Raw genomic sequence first — 17,400 nt, 5'->3', positions numbered from 1 at the left:
CCAAATTTGGCAAGTCATTCCTGCGCTCCGATTGGCTTAGGCCGTGACACAGAAGCAGAGTGCGAAGCGTGCAACGTGCAACTGGGTCAAAGCAGAACCAGTGAAAAACGACATTATTTTGTTGGGTATAGCAAAAAAGTACTTAATCCCTGCGTTGTAGTTCCAGGACATGGTTTCGTAAGTATTAAAGCCCTAATGTTTAAAGTGTACATTCAAAACAAAAGTCATGTAAGAGCTTTTCTCGTTCACCTGCAAATCTGCCATTCTCCCGAAGCAAGCGCTGTCAAAGTTTTGTCCTTCAATCTTTTACAGGATTTCAAAGTTATTCCCTTTTTTGAAAGATTTATTGAAAGCATTGATCAACGGTAAGTCCCCACCATCTGTTTCGTAACACGCTCATTTTTCGCGAAAAGAAAAAGCCCTGTCTGGAATAGTCTTGAATCGCACAGAAGGACGGTATTCATCAATTTACCATCGTTCGTTGTCTTTCTTGTCTCAGCTTTCCGTATTTTTCAAGTATTAGTCAGTAAATACTAAAAAGCCATAGGATGACTAGTCTTTAAATCACTTAATTGAGAACAAGTTCGCCTTTACGCAGTAAGATGTTTTGTACGGTATGCAAAGAGCTCGTTTGTTTTTAATTTTAAGTACTTAAGTTAACTTTGCTTTACGAAATATCCCTCCTTACTCGCTTTTATATTCTAATGATTATCGATAAGACTTGTATTCTAATAGACAAAGACTTGAAGACTTTTTTTCTGTATTCTTTAATTACTTCTAATCAATATAATTAAGTAAATCACTTCTATTGCATTACTAGTGTTAATTTATTTATAGTTTTAGGTTGCTATTACACGGTACTTAAGTACCTTGGCCAAGTTAAAAGAACAACAACAATCAATAATCATTATGAATCATTTGTAAGAGTTAACTGAGTGAGAGCGAAACGTTTGTATCCTGCTAACAAAGCTTTTTCCTGTTTGTTTCTATCGATTCACTTATCGGTGTCGCGGCTCTGTTCTTTCGCGTTTTCGTTTGTTAGTGTCCGCTAAACAGTGCCCTATAAAACAAGGGCCCTAAAACAACAATTAAAATTTATTGAAAACATTACTAAAACAATTTTGGGATAGCTAACATACCTTCACCGTCTTTGGATGTCGTGGATTTTGGGTGGATGTTGTTGACCTATAAAATGTAAGACAAAATTGTTAGAAAAATTATGACTGTGACCTTAGTATATCTCATAAAAGGTATTATTTATTATTTTTGTTCGGACTTCATATTGTACTTGAATTTCGAATCGAAAGCTTTTGGCAATCAAGAACGATTTAGGACTAATATTTTTTGTAAAGCTGTTCTTTAATTTTCCTGCTTTTTTTTATCTCACTGATTTTCCAACATGCCCAAACTTACTTATTCATACAATTTTGCAGGTTTATCACCAGAGGCTGTGAATATCGTGCGGTTTCACTATTAAATTTAATCCCAGTTTTCATAAACGGAAAAAAAAAACTTTTGGACTTGACGCAATAAAACAATTAATGGCTGCAATATTTTTAACTTTATCCAGCTTTATTTATGCCGGTAAGCAAGTGAAAGAAATTGATCCACTGTTTAAACGCATGTAATAATGTAGATTTCTCCTCGCCTGGAGCTCGCTGATTGGCTCACCTTTTCGCAGGAGTTTGTCGGGATTTCTCGGGACTCCTCCTTCGTCGAGCGTGGGTCGCTGACTTCTACGATCACATCCAGTGATGGTTCGTAACTATCCATTTAGGATTTCTTGAAGTTTTGAGTTTCTATCATTTTGAAGTTTGGATTTTTCTTGCCGAGAGACTCGGCAAGGTTCGCATCCATTTTCCGTAAAGTGGAAAGCCCTAAAGGTTGCTATGGGCAACCGGGTTTTAGTGCACCAAACAAATTTCACGTCACAGAAAAATTAGCCAATCAGAAGCCTTCGGCGAAACGCAGCTCAGCTAATCAGAATCATGCATTCTGTTGAAGCGCGCTCTAAAGACGTCAATCCGATTCTCACTCGAACGCTGGAACGCAAGCACGAGAACAGGCGCAAGAGAGCGCATCTTCCTGCGCTTGTGTTCGCTAATGCGTCCAAGAGAGAGCCAACCTTCAATAAGTTTTGATTGGCCTTGAATTGTGCGAAAAATATCAAACTTGGCAAATGCTCACGCTCACTTCAGTGATTTTGATACTGCCATATTTCTTTTGATTTTTGTGCATAATTGAAAGAGCCCTTGTCAGAGACACCTTCTGATAACTGTTAGTAATGATTTGAAGAAATTTTGAAATAACCATCTAGAAAACAAAGTTGTATACGTTATTTGCTAATTCGATAATATATATATATATATATATATACATATATATTCGTGTTGCACGAGATGATTGTATAAAGAACGGATATGAAGCGATGAGGGAAACTGGAGGGAGGGGCTTTGGAGGACGTGCGGAGTCGAGGATAAGAATAGAGAACATTTAGGATATGTTATGGATAGGCATACACGATCGAAGCGCTCTTTGCTTGAGAATGAACGAACATTCGCGTAGCGTAAGCGACCAACTTAATTTACGAAAGCTTTCTCGAATTCCTGAGGTGGTCGCTTACTAGAGCCTCGATAGCATGACGTACAAATGGATATCACGGTTACACAAAAAATATATTTTATTGACACATGAAAGCGACTGGAAGCATGTAAAACCGTCTTTCCAACACTGTGAAATTATCCGTGTGCATTTTTGTGATCAAACCATTGATGTACTAAAAAAAACAAAAACAAATGGTACCAATCGTTTTCTAGTTTTTTTTTTTATCTAACAACATAATTATGATCCTTAACGTGACGTCAAAATATAACCCTTTACATATGATGGCTTTCATTGCCTTTAGGAAATTAATTGATTCTATTTACACATTTTAAAACATCCGTCTGTGGTGAGTGGCTCGTCACATTTGTGTGTCCAAGCTCTGCAAAGTACAATAGAACACCAATGTTAACGTTGCTTTCTTGGCATGAGTACCTTTTTACCCCACTCTGAAAGAGGAACCTTTTTTCTTGCTCCAGAGTCGGCCGGTGGAAGGGAGTGGGGGTATAGATTTCGATAATATTGTATTAATCGAGGGAAGAGAAGTTAATAATGCTAGTGTCCATACAATTTTGTATGGAAAACACAAACACACTTTTTGCTTCCCTTCCTTTAGTGGGAAGTGTCACTTCAACATGGGAAAGAAGAGAAAACAGGACACAGCAATCATTGAGTAGGCAATCACTATATGGAACTGTATACTGTAAACCAAATAAGAATAAATACAAAAAAAGCCCAAATAGTCGTGTTCGCGAACCAGAATAATAAATACAATACACCAAAAACTGGTATTTGTATTGTAAACCAAATAAGGTTGCACTCAGAGGGTTGCACTCAGAGAGTTGCACTTGGAGAATTCCCCCCCCCAAGACAGAGTCCTTGTGATTGACACGCACAGTTAATAGACACACCAAGATTATCATGCCTATCATGTCGTTACTGCTAATGATCATTACCTTACCCTAATTTGCATCCATGCACTAGACACTCTGCTAAAGAGAGGCTGTACGTGGGATTCTATTTACTGCTTTCACAGATGACGATTGATGCCACCTCATGGTCAAACTCATGTCTACACTCTACCCTTTCTCATGCCGTTATTTTATTCATTGTACTGTTAATCATGCAGATTGTCTATTCTTTCTTTTAAATCGTTCTAGTTTATTTCTTGCATATGGACAGTTTCAGTGTGAGTTTATCTTTTAGCAAATAATGTAGGAGTTTCTGACAAATTTCTAGAACCATTATCTGAAAGTGCTTGGTTACACCTGTTGTTTTGTTGTCTATTAGCATGTCTTTATCTTTTTTTTGTTAATCCATGTGTTTATTTTTAAGGTTGTTTGCAGCAAAAGGTAATAAACTAGACCGAGCTTTCCTTGAACACTTCTTGGTCTGCTGAATTTGCCAGAAGCTTTTGCCTCTGTCAGAAATGTGAAACGAAACCAACATAAAGAAATTAGCAAATAAATAGGAAATGAGCAAAATGTTATTGCCAATGGATGTGATATGGAAACTTTAGGATTATGTTTTATTGATGGATCAAAAATGAAGAAACAAGGATCATTGCAAATGGATGTACTGTAATATGGCCACTGGTGAATGTTTGATCAATGGGTCAAAGTGAGGATTAAATTTACATTTATTTGTATTTATATGAGTTCATTATGCTATTTTATTACTAGTGGCCAGTATTGTGCTATGATTATTGTCTATACTAGGTAAAAATGTGATTGTTGGGGGAAGAATATACCTAGACTTTACCTCTGTGCTGTTGTAAGCCAGGTTGGTGGGTGATCTGAGTGGCCGTGGTAATGATGGTTGCGCATTGTCAATATTTTCAAGGCTAGCTTGTGAAGCGAGACTCTGTGGATGGAGAAAAATCTTAGCTATCACAAATAAGTTATCAAAACAATAATAACAACTAAATTACTATTACAACTAAATAATTATTATCGCCGATCACTGCTTTTAAAAAGGAAAGCCAGCCTCCCATCTGATCCTACGGGCCACTGGCGACGATCATTCCCTAATACAGTCTCTAGAGACACAGGGATACCTAGGCACAATCTGCTAAGTTCCATGGCACCTGCAAGGCATGGAGAGATTGCACCAGAGGATGATGATGATTACAACATCAACTGTGCCAAGACCAATATCAACTTTCACACTACCATTATTATCAATTTTGTTGTCACTCATTTAATCATGACCTTAATGATCACTTTTCCTTCTACCTCTATGGATAAAAAAGTAAATTTGAGTTTTCCATGTTGCACCTACCAGGACTTCTTGCTCTGGCATGAGCGCATGAATAACAGCATCATGGACAGATATGAACAAATGATGGCTTCCAACATCACGAGTGAAGTGTGCTTTATCCAGCATGTCACGGATGCTATCTGAAAAGTCAGAGGAAACTTGTTTTATGAAACAAGCCTTATATAATCACAAATGCAATAGGGAAAAAGACAATAAACATGCACTCACGGCGACAGCTTGCAAGGTAGAAGTTGACATTGATTCTCTGAAATTCCTTGGCAAGCTGCAAAAAAGTAGAGTTATTTCAATAATGTATAAATGTGCATGGGTGTTTAAGGGTGTTAACCCCCACCCCCATCAACCCGCACCCCTGACCACCACCCCTAGGGCTTACATGATAGAGGTGTACTATACTGACCTTTATAAGAGCATTAACCCCCTATCGCCATCAAACCACGCCCCTGACCGCCACCCCTAGAGGTTATATGGTAGGAGTGCGAGAGTGTTAACCCCCAACCCCCACCAAACCGCGCCCCTGACCGCCACCCCTAGAGGTTATATGGTGGGTGTGCAAGTGTTAACCCCCAACCCCCATCAAACCGCGCCCCTGACCGCCACCCCTAGAGGTTATATGGTGGGTGTGCAAGAGTGTTAACCCCCAACCCCCATCAAACCGTGAACCTGACCGCCACCCTTAGAGGTTATATGGTGGGTGTGCAAGAACGTTAACCCCCAACCCCCACCAAACCGCGCCCCTGACCGCCACCCCTAGAGGTTATATGGTGGGTGTGCAAGTGTTAACCCCCAACCCCCATCAAACCGCGCCCCTGACCGCCACCCCTAGAGGTTATATGGTGGGTGTGCAAGAGTGTTAACCCCCAACCCCCACCAAACCGTGAACCTGACCACCACCCCTAGAGGTTATATGGTGGGTGTGCAAGAACGTTAACCCCCAACACCCATCAAACCGCGCCCCTGACCGCCACACCTAGAGGTTATATGGTGGGTGTGCAAGAGTGTTAACCCCCATCAAACCGCGCCCCTGACCGCCACCCCTAGAGGTTATATGGTGGGTGTGCAAGAGCCTTAACCCCCAACCCCCATCAAACCACGCCCCTGACCGCCACCCCTAGGGCTTACATGGTGGTGTACTATGCTGACCTTTATAAGGGTGTTGACACCCTGTGTGTCTATGAAGTTGAAGGTGCTGCCGTCAATAATAATGGTGTGGATTTTGCCTGGTTTCACTTCAGGCTCTACGTCTGAGAGATCTGTGCCATTTTCTATTTGAGCATCACCATTCTAATAAAAGGACATTAATTAGACTGGCTTTTGAAATGATCAGAACTACTTTTCATTACTTATATAAAATAAATTGTCGCATTAAAGTTTTCTTTATGTTTCATTATCTTCAACATTTTGAAAAACCTAAAGTCGAAAGGACTATTTTGTAACCACTTGTTGCTCAAAAAGCTTGAAGGTATTGTTAGCAAATTGCAATTTGAGCTGAGCAATCAAGGACTCCCAATTAGGTTGGACCAGAGCAAGACCAGATTAATTGCTCTTCCTTGGATTGTTGATTGACTTCTATATATTTTCAAGTAAAATCTCCAAAAATAGTTTGCCCATCTCACCGGTATTGAAGGTGTCACTGTATTCTCAGGTAATATGTTAACAGCATCATCACCGCTCTTCTTGCGGAATGTTACAACTGTCTCACTGCTATCTGCCTTCTCATGGTTCTGAGGACTGGATGGTTTATTTAGAGTCTGGCTTGAGCCCATCATATGGCGGTTTACGACAAGCGGGTCCATGCCAATCTTCTGGATGAGGGCATTACGGAAGTATTCAGCATTAGCATAAAATACTGCTGACTCAAAACGAAAGATCTTGATTCCAGGAATTTCCTCTGCCTGTGGAAAGTGCAAATGAACAGAAAAATAAGAAAAGGACCTTGACATACCGCTTGGTGTCTGTGGTATGTACATGCTACTCTGAATGCTGAGTTGGTTGTCTTTTTGTTTTGTATGAATTTTTTTTGTATGAATTTTTACCTCAATTTCTTAATGTTTCTCATGTAATGAGCAATCCCCTTTCAGAAATATACTCACCCCAGGGAACTGGCGGATGTCACGATATATTTCTGTTCCAGGAACTTGACCTAGAATTTGATAACGAGGCCTGCAGAAAACAACAGCATGGAAAGATTAGAACATTTCAAAATTGGTGGATATTTCACAGATTGTTAGAAAATAAAAGGAGTCAGCCTACAGTGTGACTAACCTCTATTGATCACCCATCAGCTTATATAATGAAATGCATTAAATAACATTCTACATTGCCAAGGCTCTCTAACACCTAGTGCAGTACAAAGGTGCCATACCTGGCAGATCTGATGATAACCATGAGAAGAGCAACAACAATACCAATTGCAAGTCCAGTATCAATACCCAGGAATACCACCCCAGACCAAGTGACTAGCCAGACCACCTGTAAACATCAAACAACACTTGTGAGTGAATGAACTAAACACAGGTAACCATTCTTTTAGGGACAAACAAACACAAACTTTTTCACTTGGCCATGTTACTGTATGATAGAAAAGTGGTGTGTTCCGTTTTTTTGCCTAAGGAAACCCAGTCCCTTTTTTTTTTCTCTTTTTGCTCTTTGAGAGGCTAAATGTTACTGTATAATAAAAAAAGAGGAGATTATGGGGGAAATGTCCCCAACTGACTATGTTACTGTATGGTGGTGGACCCAGGGGGGTACCCCTTGACTATATTACAGCATGGTATTACAGCAAGTGGTGGACCCAGGGGGTACCCCTTGACTATATTACAGCATGGTATTACAGCAAGTGGTGGACCCAGGGGGTACCCCTTGACTATATTACAGCATGGTATTACAGCAAGTGGTGGACCCAGGGGGTACCCCTTGACTATATTACAGCATGGTATTAAGCAAGTGGTGGACCCAGGGGGTACCCCTTGACTATATTACAGCATGGTATTAAGCAAGTGGTGGACCCAGGGGGTACCCCTTGACTATATTACAACATGGTATTAAGCAAGTGGTGGACCCAGGGGGTACCCCTTGACTATATTACAGCATGGTATTACAGCAAGTGGTGGACCCAGGGGGTACCCCTTGACTATATTACAGCATGGTATTACAGCAAGTGGTGGACCCAGGGGGTACCCCTTGACTATATTACAGCATGGTATTAAGCAAGTGGTGGACCCAGGGGGTACCCCTTGACTATATTACAGCATGGTATTACAGCAAGTGGTGGACCCAGGGGGTACCCCTTGACTATATTACAACATGGTATTAAGCAAGTGGTGGACCCAGGGGGTACCCCTTGACTATATTACAGCATGGTATTAAGCAAGTGGTGGACCCAGGGGGTACCCCTTGACTATATTACAACATGGTATTACAGCAAGTGGTGGACCCAGGGGGTACCCCTTGACTATATTACAACATGGTATTACAGCAAGTGGTGGACCCAGGGGGTACCCCTTGACTATATTACAGCATGGTATTTAGCAAGTGGTGGACCCAGGGGGTACCCCTTGACTATATTACAGCATGGTATTAAGCAAGTGGTGGACCCAGGGGGTACCCCTTGACTATATTACAACATGGTATTAAGCAAGTGGTGGACCCAGGGGGTACCCCTTGACTATATTACAGCATGGTATTACAGCAAGTGGTGGACCCAGGGGGTACCCCTTGACTATATTACAGCATGGTATTAAGCAAGTGGTGGACCCAGGGGGTACCCCTTGACTATATTACAACATGGTATTACAGCAAGTGGTGGACCCAGGGGGTACCCCTTGACTATATTACAGCATGGTATTAAGCAAGTGGTGGACCCAGGGGGGTACCCCTTGACTATATTACAGCATGGTATTACAGCAAGTGGTGGACCCAGGGGGTACCCCTTGACTATATTACAGCATGGTATTACAGCAAGTGGTGGACCCAGGGGGTACCCCTTGACTATATTACAACATGGTATTACAGCAAGTGGTGGACCCAGGGGGTACCCCTTGACTATATTACAGCATGGTATTACAGCAAGTGGTGGACCCAGGGGGTACCCCTTGACTATATTACAGCATGGTATTACAGCAAGTGGTGGACCCAGGGGGTACCCCTTGACTATATTACAGCATGGTATTAAGCAAGTGGTGGACCCAGGGGGTACCCCTTGACTATATTACAGCATGGTATTAAGCAAGTGGTGGACCCAGGGGGTACCCCTTGACTATATTACAACATGGTATTAAGCAAGTGGTGGACCCAGGGGGTACCCCTTGACTATATTACAGCATGGTATTAAGCAAGTGGTGGACCCAGGGGGTACCCCTTGACTATATTACAGCATGGTATTAAGCAAGTGGTGGACCCAGGGGGTACCCCTTGACTATATTACAACATGGTATTAAGCAAGTGGTGGACCCAGGGGGTACCCCTTGACTATATTACAGCATGGTATTACAGCAAGTGGTGGACCCAGGGGGTACCCCTTGACTATATTACAGCATGGTATTAAGCAAGTGGTGGACCCAGGGGGTACCCCTTGACTATATTACAGCATGGTATTACAGCAAGTGGTGGACCCAGGGGGTACCCCTTGACTATATTACAGCATGGTATTAAGCAAGTGGTGGACCCAGGGGGTACCCCTTGACTATATTACAGCATGGTATTACAGCAAGTGGTGGACCCAGGGGGTACCCCTTGACTATATTACAGCATGGTATTACAGCAAGTGGTGGACCCAGGGGGTACCCCTTGACTATATTACAGCATGGTATTACAGCAAGTGGTGGACCCAGGGGGTACCCCTTGACTATATTACAACATGGTATTACAGCAAGTGGTGGACCCAGGGGGTACCCCTTGACTATATTACAGCATGGTATTTAGCAAGTGGTGGACCCAGGGGGTACCCCTTGACTATATTACAACATGGTATTACAGCAAGTGGTGGACCCAGGGGGTACCCCTTGACTATATTACAGCATGGTATTAAGCAAGTGGTGGACCCAGGGGGTACCCCTTGACTATATTACAGCATGGTATTAAGCAAGTGGTGGACCCAGGGGGTACCCCTTGACTATATTACAACATGGTATTAAGCAAGTGGTGGACCCAGGGGGTACCCCTTGACTATATTACAGCATGGTATTACAGCAAGTGGTGGACCCAGGGGGTACCCCTTGACTATATTACAGCATGGTATTACAGCAAGTGGTGGACCCAGGGGGTACCCCTTGACTATATTACAGCATGGTATTAAGCAAGTGGTGGACCCAGGGGGTACCCCTTGACTATATTACAGCATGGTATTACAGCAAGTGGTGGACCCAGGGGGTACCCCTTGACTATATTACAACATGGTATTAAGCAAGTGGTGGACCCAGGGGGTACCCCTTGACTATATTACAACATGGTATTAAGCAAGTGGTGGACCCAGGGGGTACCCCTTGACTATATTACAGCATGGTATTACAGCAAGTGGTGGACCCAGGGGGTACCCCTTGACTATATTACAGCATGGTATTAAGCAAGTGGTGGACCCAGGGGGTACCCCTTGACTATATTACAGCATGGTATTACAGCAAGTGGTGGACCCAGGGGGTACCCCTTGACTATATTACAGCATGGTATTAAGCAAGTGGTGGACCCAGGGGGTACCCCTTGACTATATTACAGCATGGTATTACAGCAAGTGGTGGACCCAGGGGGTACCCCTTGACTATATTACAGCATGGTATTACAGCAAGTGGTGGACCCAGGGGGTACCCCTTGACTATATTACAGCATGGTATTAAGCAAGTGGTGGACCCAGGGGGTACCCCTTGACTATATTACAGCATGGTATTTAGCAAGTGGTGGACCCAGGGGGTACCCCTTGACTATATTACAGCATGGTATTTAGCAAGTGGTGGACCCAGGGGGTACCCCTTGACTATATTACAGCATGGTATTAAGCAAGTGGTGGACCCAGCAGGCTCCCTTCAATCTCTGCAGCAATACTAACAGCATCTGGCTTGCATATAATCCACAGCTCCTTTAGTCGTTTGAATTGTTGCAGGAGTCCTTTCAATGCCACCAATATGACACCGGCCAGTACAGCCTGAAAGAGAAACAAGGTGTCATAGTTACACCCAGCACAACCCCTCTTCTTGTACAAGGTCCATACTGTACAGTAACCAAGCACTGGGCCTGCTCAAAAATAACGACTTTGCTGCTGGACTGGCCAGATCAATTGTGGAAGCACAAGAGACCTAGTGTGTTTTAGTGTGTTGCATATCCACCACTGAGGCCAAGGTTTGAATCCTGGCTCTTTCTGGCCTGCAGAGTTTCTCAAAATTCCTGTTTTCCTCTTCTCAGATAAAGACACTACAACGGGTCCTTTCAAGCTGCACAGAATAACCGTTGTAAGTTACTACATCAATCCCCCCCCCCCCCCCAACCCCCTATACAACACTCATACCTTCGGTAAACAATAAAACAGTGGTGCCAGGAACAGTAGAACAAGAATAATAACACCGACAACTGGAACATTACAGAGCTAAAACAGAAAGTGACAATATTATTTGGTGATGAACCAAAAAAAAATACAAAAACATGTTAAAAGTATAACGAGGAATAGATTAATGACATTACCAAAGACTTTGCCTGGCTTTCCTGGACTGCTGACCTGGACAGAGAACCACTGACAGGAAAACAGGAGAAAAATGACCCTATAACATTGCCTGCTCCATAAGCAATCAATTCCTGCAAATAGCACAAACACGCACACCTTTCATGGTTCCGACTTATCAAACGTCGAAGTATTTTTCCTTGCATAATCTAATCATCGAGTAGGCATAACAATGAGGTGTAGCTCCTAATATTCTCAAGGGATTTGGTAGGAGTTAATGAGGCAAACAGGTGCGTGTGGTTTGGTGTGTGTAGTCCACTCAAGGTGCGTGTAGTTTGAGTGTATGAATCTAATTACACTCAAACAACACGCAAAAAACATGCACAGAATGTTAGGTTTCCTCCAGGCTGTACTGTATGTTCAGCACTGTTTTAGCTTAAGTTGTTCAGAACTGCTTGGTATACAGGATTCCTGTTGTGTTAAACTCATCAACACTAGATGAGTCGGCAGTTGGGTGCCCAATGGAGATTGCAGTTTTCAGTTAACATGGCAACCATGTCACCGTCCCACACTGGGCACCCGTCACACTGATAAGCAGTGGAATACTAAGTAACTATATACCTAGGACGGTTGATCAGAGGATTTGCTGCCCAGTGCAAAGCTAACCTTCAAAGGCATACTGCTGTACCAAGCGAGCCGGCGCAGGTCATGTGCGCATAACCTCTAGAGCTCTGAGACGCTGCCCTGTGTTGAGTCTAGCCTTGCCTAAATGCGAGCGTTTAGCTTCATAATATAAAGACATGGTGCACTGGGTAAACTCAATTAGTGCTCAGACCGTAAAATGTTTATTTTTTTTATATCCTCAATAAGAGCCAGTTAATATACCATGGTATCGTCCAAATAAGAATAAAAAATAGGCGTCTCTCTGAGGAGTCTCTAGTGTTACAAACCCAAGTTAAACCACTTCCATCTTACCTGATTTGGGTCTATTGTATACTTGTTCTTCTGGGCAAACATCTTGGCAAGAGAAACATTAGTGGCAAAAACCACTATGGCAATGACAATTGCATCCACAATCATGGTCTCCATGAGTGGTAATGATGGTGTTGAGAATGGCGGAAAGCTAATGAGGAAAACAGAGTTGATAATTATACCACGAAGCTATAAAATCACATCTCAATAAAATAGTTACCCTTTGGGTATTTCTCCTAGCACAGCCACATCATACTTCTTGTGTGTTTCAGCACCATAAGTAATTCCAGTGCCCAGGATCACCTGCACATATATAAGACAGAACTGTTAGATATCATTTAGACTACTGAAGGAAAAGACTCATACTTTGCACCTCTTAGCTTACTATTAACACACCCATCTCCACCCCCAGGTGTTTACTTATTGCACCCCCCCTCCACCCTCAGGAAGAGGCTACATATTGACACACACACACTACACCTTCAGGTCTAACTGTCGGCAACTCCTCCACCCTCAGGCCCCCTGCAAGCTCAATGGTCTAACTGTTGACACCCTCTCCAACTTCAGGGGTCTACCTGTTGACACCCTCTCCAACTTCAGGGGTCGACCTGATGACACCCTCTCCACCCTCAAACGTCTACTGTACCTGTTGGCACCCTCTCCACCCTCAGGGGTCTACCTGTTGACACCCTCTCCACCCTCAGGGGTCGACCTGATGACACCCTCTCCACCCTCAGGGGTCTACCTGTTGACACCCTCTCCACCCTCAGGGGTCTACCTGTTGACACCCTCTCCACCCTCAGGGGTCGACCTGATGACACCCTCTCCACCCTCAGGGGTCTACTGTACCTGTTGACACCCTCTCCACCCTCAAGGGTTGAACTGTTGACAACCACTCCACCCTCAGGGGTCGACCTGATGACACCCTCTCCACCCTCAGGGGTCTACCTGTTGACACCCTCTCCACCCTCAGGGGTCTACTGTACCTGTTGGCACCCTCTCCACCCTCAGGGGTCGACCTGTTGACACTCTCTCCACCCTCAGGGGTTGACCTGTTGACACCCTCTCCACCCTCAGGGTTCTACCTGTTTACACCCTCTCCACCCTCAAGGGTTGACCTGTTGACACCCACCCCACCCTCAGGGTTCTACCTGTTTACACCCTCTCCACCCTCAAGGGTTGACCTGTTGACACCCACTCCACCCTTTTTAACTAAAACCTGTAAGAATCCACATTGCTGGAGCACAGTCAATTTACAAAATAATGGGGAAGAAAAGATGTACCGCTATTAAGTCTGCTGGGATTGGGAACTTGATGTATTTCCTTGTCTTCTCATCCAGTAGTTTGAGGCAGTAGACCAATATGATACAGACTACGCCAGTAATCAGTGACCCTGGGACTGTCTCAGTGATGTGCTCAAACATGTAGATGTATGTCTGAGAATAAAACAGAAGCCAGTAATATCTGGTTATTATTAGCTTCCACCAACTGAAATAGTAACCAACCACAACCATCTAACTACTTTGTAGTGTTGGGAAAACAACACTCAACAACTCTTTTCTATCAAATGACAAGTGAATCACATCTAAACAGTAAAAAAAAATCAATGGCTTGCTACTCTCACCTTGACAGTTGCAAATGCACCAGTGTATCTCGGCACAGAAATTCCAAATATGTTCTTAACCTGACTTGTCAGCACCAATATAGCAGCTCCTGTAGTGAACCCGCTGATGAGAGGATCAGAGAGATAGACCGCCACAAAACCAAGCTTTAACAGTCCCATCAAAAACTGGAATGGAATAGAAACTATTAGCAAACCCATTGATGAGAGAATCAAAGAGATAGACTGCCACAAAACCAACCACCCTCTCCACACCTCCAGAAACAAAGACATGGTAATCAAACATATTAGCCCATTACAAACCTGTACAATGCCAACCAAGAGTGCTAATGTGACTGCAATTTCCATCTTCTTTTTATCCATAATCTCCTCGTCACTTGGATAAGTACTGTTGGACTCCTCCTTCCTGATAAGCTTGTTGAGGGTCGTTGTATTCAGGAAGCCACCACTGATAGGTGGTGATGTTGTGGCTAAAATTGATGACTGAGTTGTGGCAGGCTCTATTCTTGCAATCTCCCTTTCCACCACAGAGCCTACCATAAGACAAACTACTGCAAATGTACCTGTTACAGGAAATAGAAAGCTGTTAAGTAAATATGATGAGCTTTGCAACTTGTTAGGAGCATACAGATTATTCTTGAATAGTACTGTACTTTGTAGAGACGGGCCTTATTTTCATAGTGTTAGAGTGTCTGAGTGTGCAGCCTTTTAGTAGGGGTACATGTTATTGGGTATTCAATACTACACTAACAAAACAAGACTACACTTAAAAAACAAGACTACACTTACAAAACAAGACTACACTTACAAAACAAGACTACACTTACAAAACAAGAGCCACCAAATCAAACTGAGGCTTTGTGAGGTTGATGTGCCAAAGGCAAAGTTTGATCATTCCTGGCATGACCAAATGATCAGTCATTGCCATATAGTATAAGCAGGTATTGCATGTGTGTACTAGTTGGGAAAGGCACACAAATTGTGGAAAAACAAAATAAATAAAGACTAGAAAGTAAAATGTAATAGACAGTTTTGTGAGCAGATTGTGCTGGTTTTTACCCATTCAAGTTCAAATACATCGTGCCCCCCTCCCCCAATAAATGACCGACTTTTCCATACATTTTATGGAGAGAAAACATATAGAAATCCACATGTTCATTATACTTGCCTAAGGATAAATGTCGGGAGGTCCCAAATATAGTATACACCAGTAGCGGTATAACAGCAAGGTAGAGGCCACCAATTGGTGGAACTGAAGCTAGCAGTGCATAAGCCAAACCTGTTGATCACAGATATACAGCTTAAGTAATCTTTGATGTTAAATATTAAGTCTTTTTGGGGAGGGGGCTCAAGAGAACATAAAATGTAATACCCCTTAAATATCTAGGAAAATACTTCCAGCACCAAAAATGTCTGAACTCAAGATCCAGGGAAGTCTGATATTTGAGCATATTCCTCAAGTACTAGGATCATAAAGATAGCAAGACTTTTTACGTTGCTGAGAATAGAGGTTTGTCTATAGGATTGAAATTGATGTTTCTTATTTTGGGGAGGGGGGGGGGGGGGGGGGGGGAGCCAGAGCAAATAGATAAAACCCTTTGGTGAGAAGGCAACAGAGAGATGAATAGACTGACATCGAGGAGCCAAATCTGTAACCTAGTAGTGACAGACAGTACACAGCAAGACTGACAACCACACCACCTGGGCTTCCCCAAGGGAAAAAAGTGTTAATAGCAAAATGCATCTGAGGCTGGAAACATCATATAAAACCAGTCAAGCTCCCTTGAGTTACCATATAATCTTAACACAAAATGTAATAACTTTCAAAGCAAAATGATTACATTTTGCGTTATTACATATTGCAGCACAACATGGAGGGCATGTGTTCACAAACCACTCAGCCGTTATTTTATCAAATGCCAAATTTACAGTATGTACCAAAATGCCAAGATTGGCATTCAATGTAGCATATAATGTCACATAATGTAGGATATAATGTCACATAATGTAGCATATAATTTTCATTCATTGATGTGAGTTTGATAGCTATTTCCTTATCTGTCACGATAACATGCTGTATAGCAGACCAAAATAAGCAATTAATTTCATAATTGAAATTTATCTGTCTTATATTACTCCCATTTGGTTCAATTATTTGTCGGCATTATTTGAACTATTTAACTGCTGTAAATGGCTGTGAATGTCTCGTGGTGTGAATGCGGTAAATCTACTAAGCCATTCCATGTGTTGACCACCAAACAGTGCTTATTACCCAAGGTGACAAAAATCAACAACAAAAACAAGAAGGTTGTAGCAATAGATCAACAACGATATTCGCAACAAGAGGATATCATAATAAGCTTGCTCATTTGAAACCCCCATTATTGGTGTTGAATTTTTTTAGTTCATCTCTGAGAGCCGGTATATATATAAGAAAAAAACAGATCGTATTACATTACTTACTTACCCTGCGGTATGTGTAAAATCGAAACTGTAAAACCACCCATTATATCCGGCACTAGATAGTCCTTTATCTTGTACTTGGGTAGCCATGAGACGATAGGAAACCATGAGTATATAAGCGACTTGCATGTTAAGCTCTGGAAATATCTTCTGAGATGGTTGCGACCTTTTTGCCACAGAGGGGTCTGTTGGCGAGCTGACTTACTATGCGCGTAACAACTCTTGAAGTCGTTCTCGTTGAACGCTCTTCGTGATAAACTGATCACCTTTCGCTGTGATTTCGTTGATAAGAAGTCCGTATCGCTCATTCTTGATACACAAATATAAAGACAAATTCTCGTCGTGGTGTCGAATTTCCTAAATTGAGTTGAAAAACGCAGCAGTCCCAGGCAGCTCTGACTCCTCTGGGCAAAATGCCACTTTTTATAAGCAGCGAATCATGATTCCCATAAGCAATCCATTTCTAGATTATTTCCAAAATGTCTACATTCTTTTTTATCTTGTTGTTAGCTCTCAATTGAATACAAAGGCTAATTTCCCGAGTGCTACGCGATTAATCCCGTGTTCATCAATCGTCCACCATGTTGTTTTGTGGTGGATACTGCTGACCGCGTTTATACCGTACTGAGGGTTCAAATCTGCTTTCTCTAAAAATTAATACTATCGGGAGTTTTTCCCCTTAGGAAACGAATAAAAAAGCAATTTCCTCCATAGAATAGGAAACTCGAAGCATCTACTCATAGAATGATCGCTTTACTGATTTTAGCCGACTCTTGCGCTTGTAAACAAGTGCAAAAGAGGGGTGATACATCTCTATACA

General features: G+C 42.5%; 3 protein-coding genes across 3 annotated transcripts in view; all 3 read right to left on the bottom strand.

The window, feature by feature from the left end:
- Positions 1-4,356, bottom strand: part of LOC116620678 — a 16,120-nt gene extending 11,764 nt beyond the window's left edge. The window contains exons 1-3 of the mRNA XM_032386234.2: positions 3,563-4,356; positions 1,672-2,983; positions 1,140-1,185 (exon numbers count right to left, since the gene is read on the bottom strand). Of these exons, the coding sequence (XP_032242125.2) occupies positions 1,140-1,185; positions 1,672-1,773 (148 nt within the window). The 5' untranslated portion in view covers positions 1,774-2,983; positions 3,563-4,356. The remainder of the gene's footprint in view (positions 1-1,139; positions 1,186-1,671; positions 2,984-3,562) is intronic.
- On the bottom strand, positions 3,962-11,078 carry LOC125573134 (solute carrier family 26 member 6-like). Its single transcript, XM_048733484.1, has 10 exons — positions 11,070-11,078; positions 10,919-11,014; positions 7,244-7,350; positions 6,972-7,041; positions 6,495-6,773; positions 6,022-6,162; positions 5,089-5,143; positions 4,882-5,000; positions 4,363-4,464; positions 3,962-4,021 (listed from the first exon to the last, which is right to left on the bottom strand). Exons 1-10 carry the CDS (start codon positions 11,076-11,078, stop codon positions 3,962-3,964), a joined length of 1,038 nt encoding a protein of 345 aa, XP_048589441.1.
- On the bottom strand, positions 10,943-17,400 carry LOC116620679 (sulfate transporter). The gene is made up of 10 exons (XM_048733254.1): positions 16,585-17,400; positions 15,286-15,396; positions 14,421-14,680; positions 14,121-14,285; positions 13,780-13,932; positions 12,717-12,799; positions 12,500-12,647; positions 11,548-11,596; positions 11,375-11,452; positions 10,943-11,014 (listed from the first exon to the last, which is right to left on the bottom strand). The coding sequence occupies exons 1-9, from the start codon at positions 16,886-16,888 to the stop codon at positions 11,445-11,447; spliced, it is 1,281 nt and encodes a 426-aa protein (XP_048589211.1). The 5' UTR covers positions 16,889-17,400; the 3' UTR covers positions 10,943-11,014; positions 11,375-11,444.

This window comes from Nematostella vectensis, chromosome 10 (genome assembly GCF_932526225.1).
Source record: "Nematostella vectensis chromosome 10, jaNemVect1.1, whole genome shotgun sequence".
NCBI lineage: Eukaryota > Metazoa > Cnidaria > Anthozoa > Actiniaria > Edwardsiidae > Nematostella > Nematostella vectensis.
Note: the sequence above shows the minus strand (reverse complement) of the source record. Positions and strands in the feature narration are given on the sequence as shown.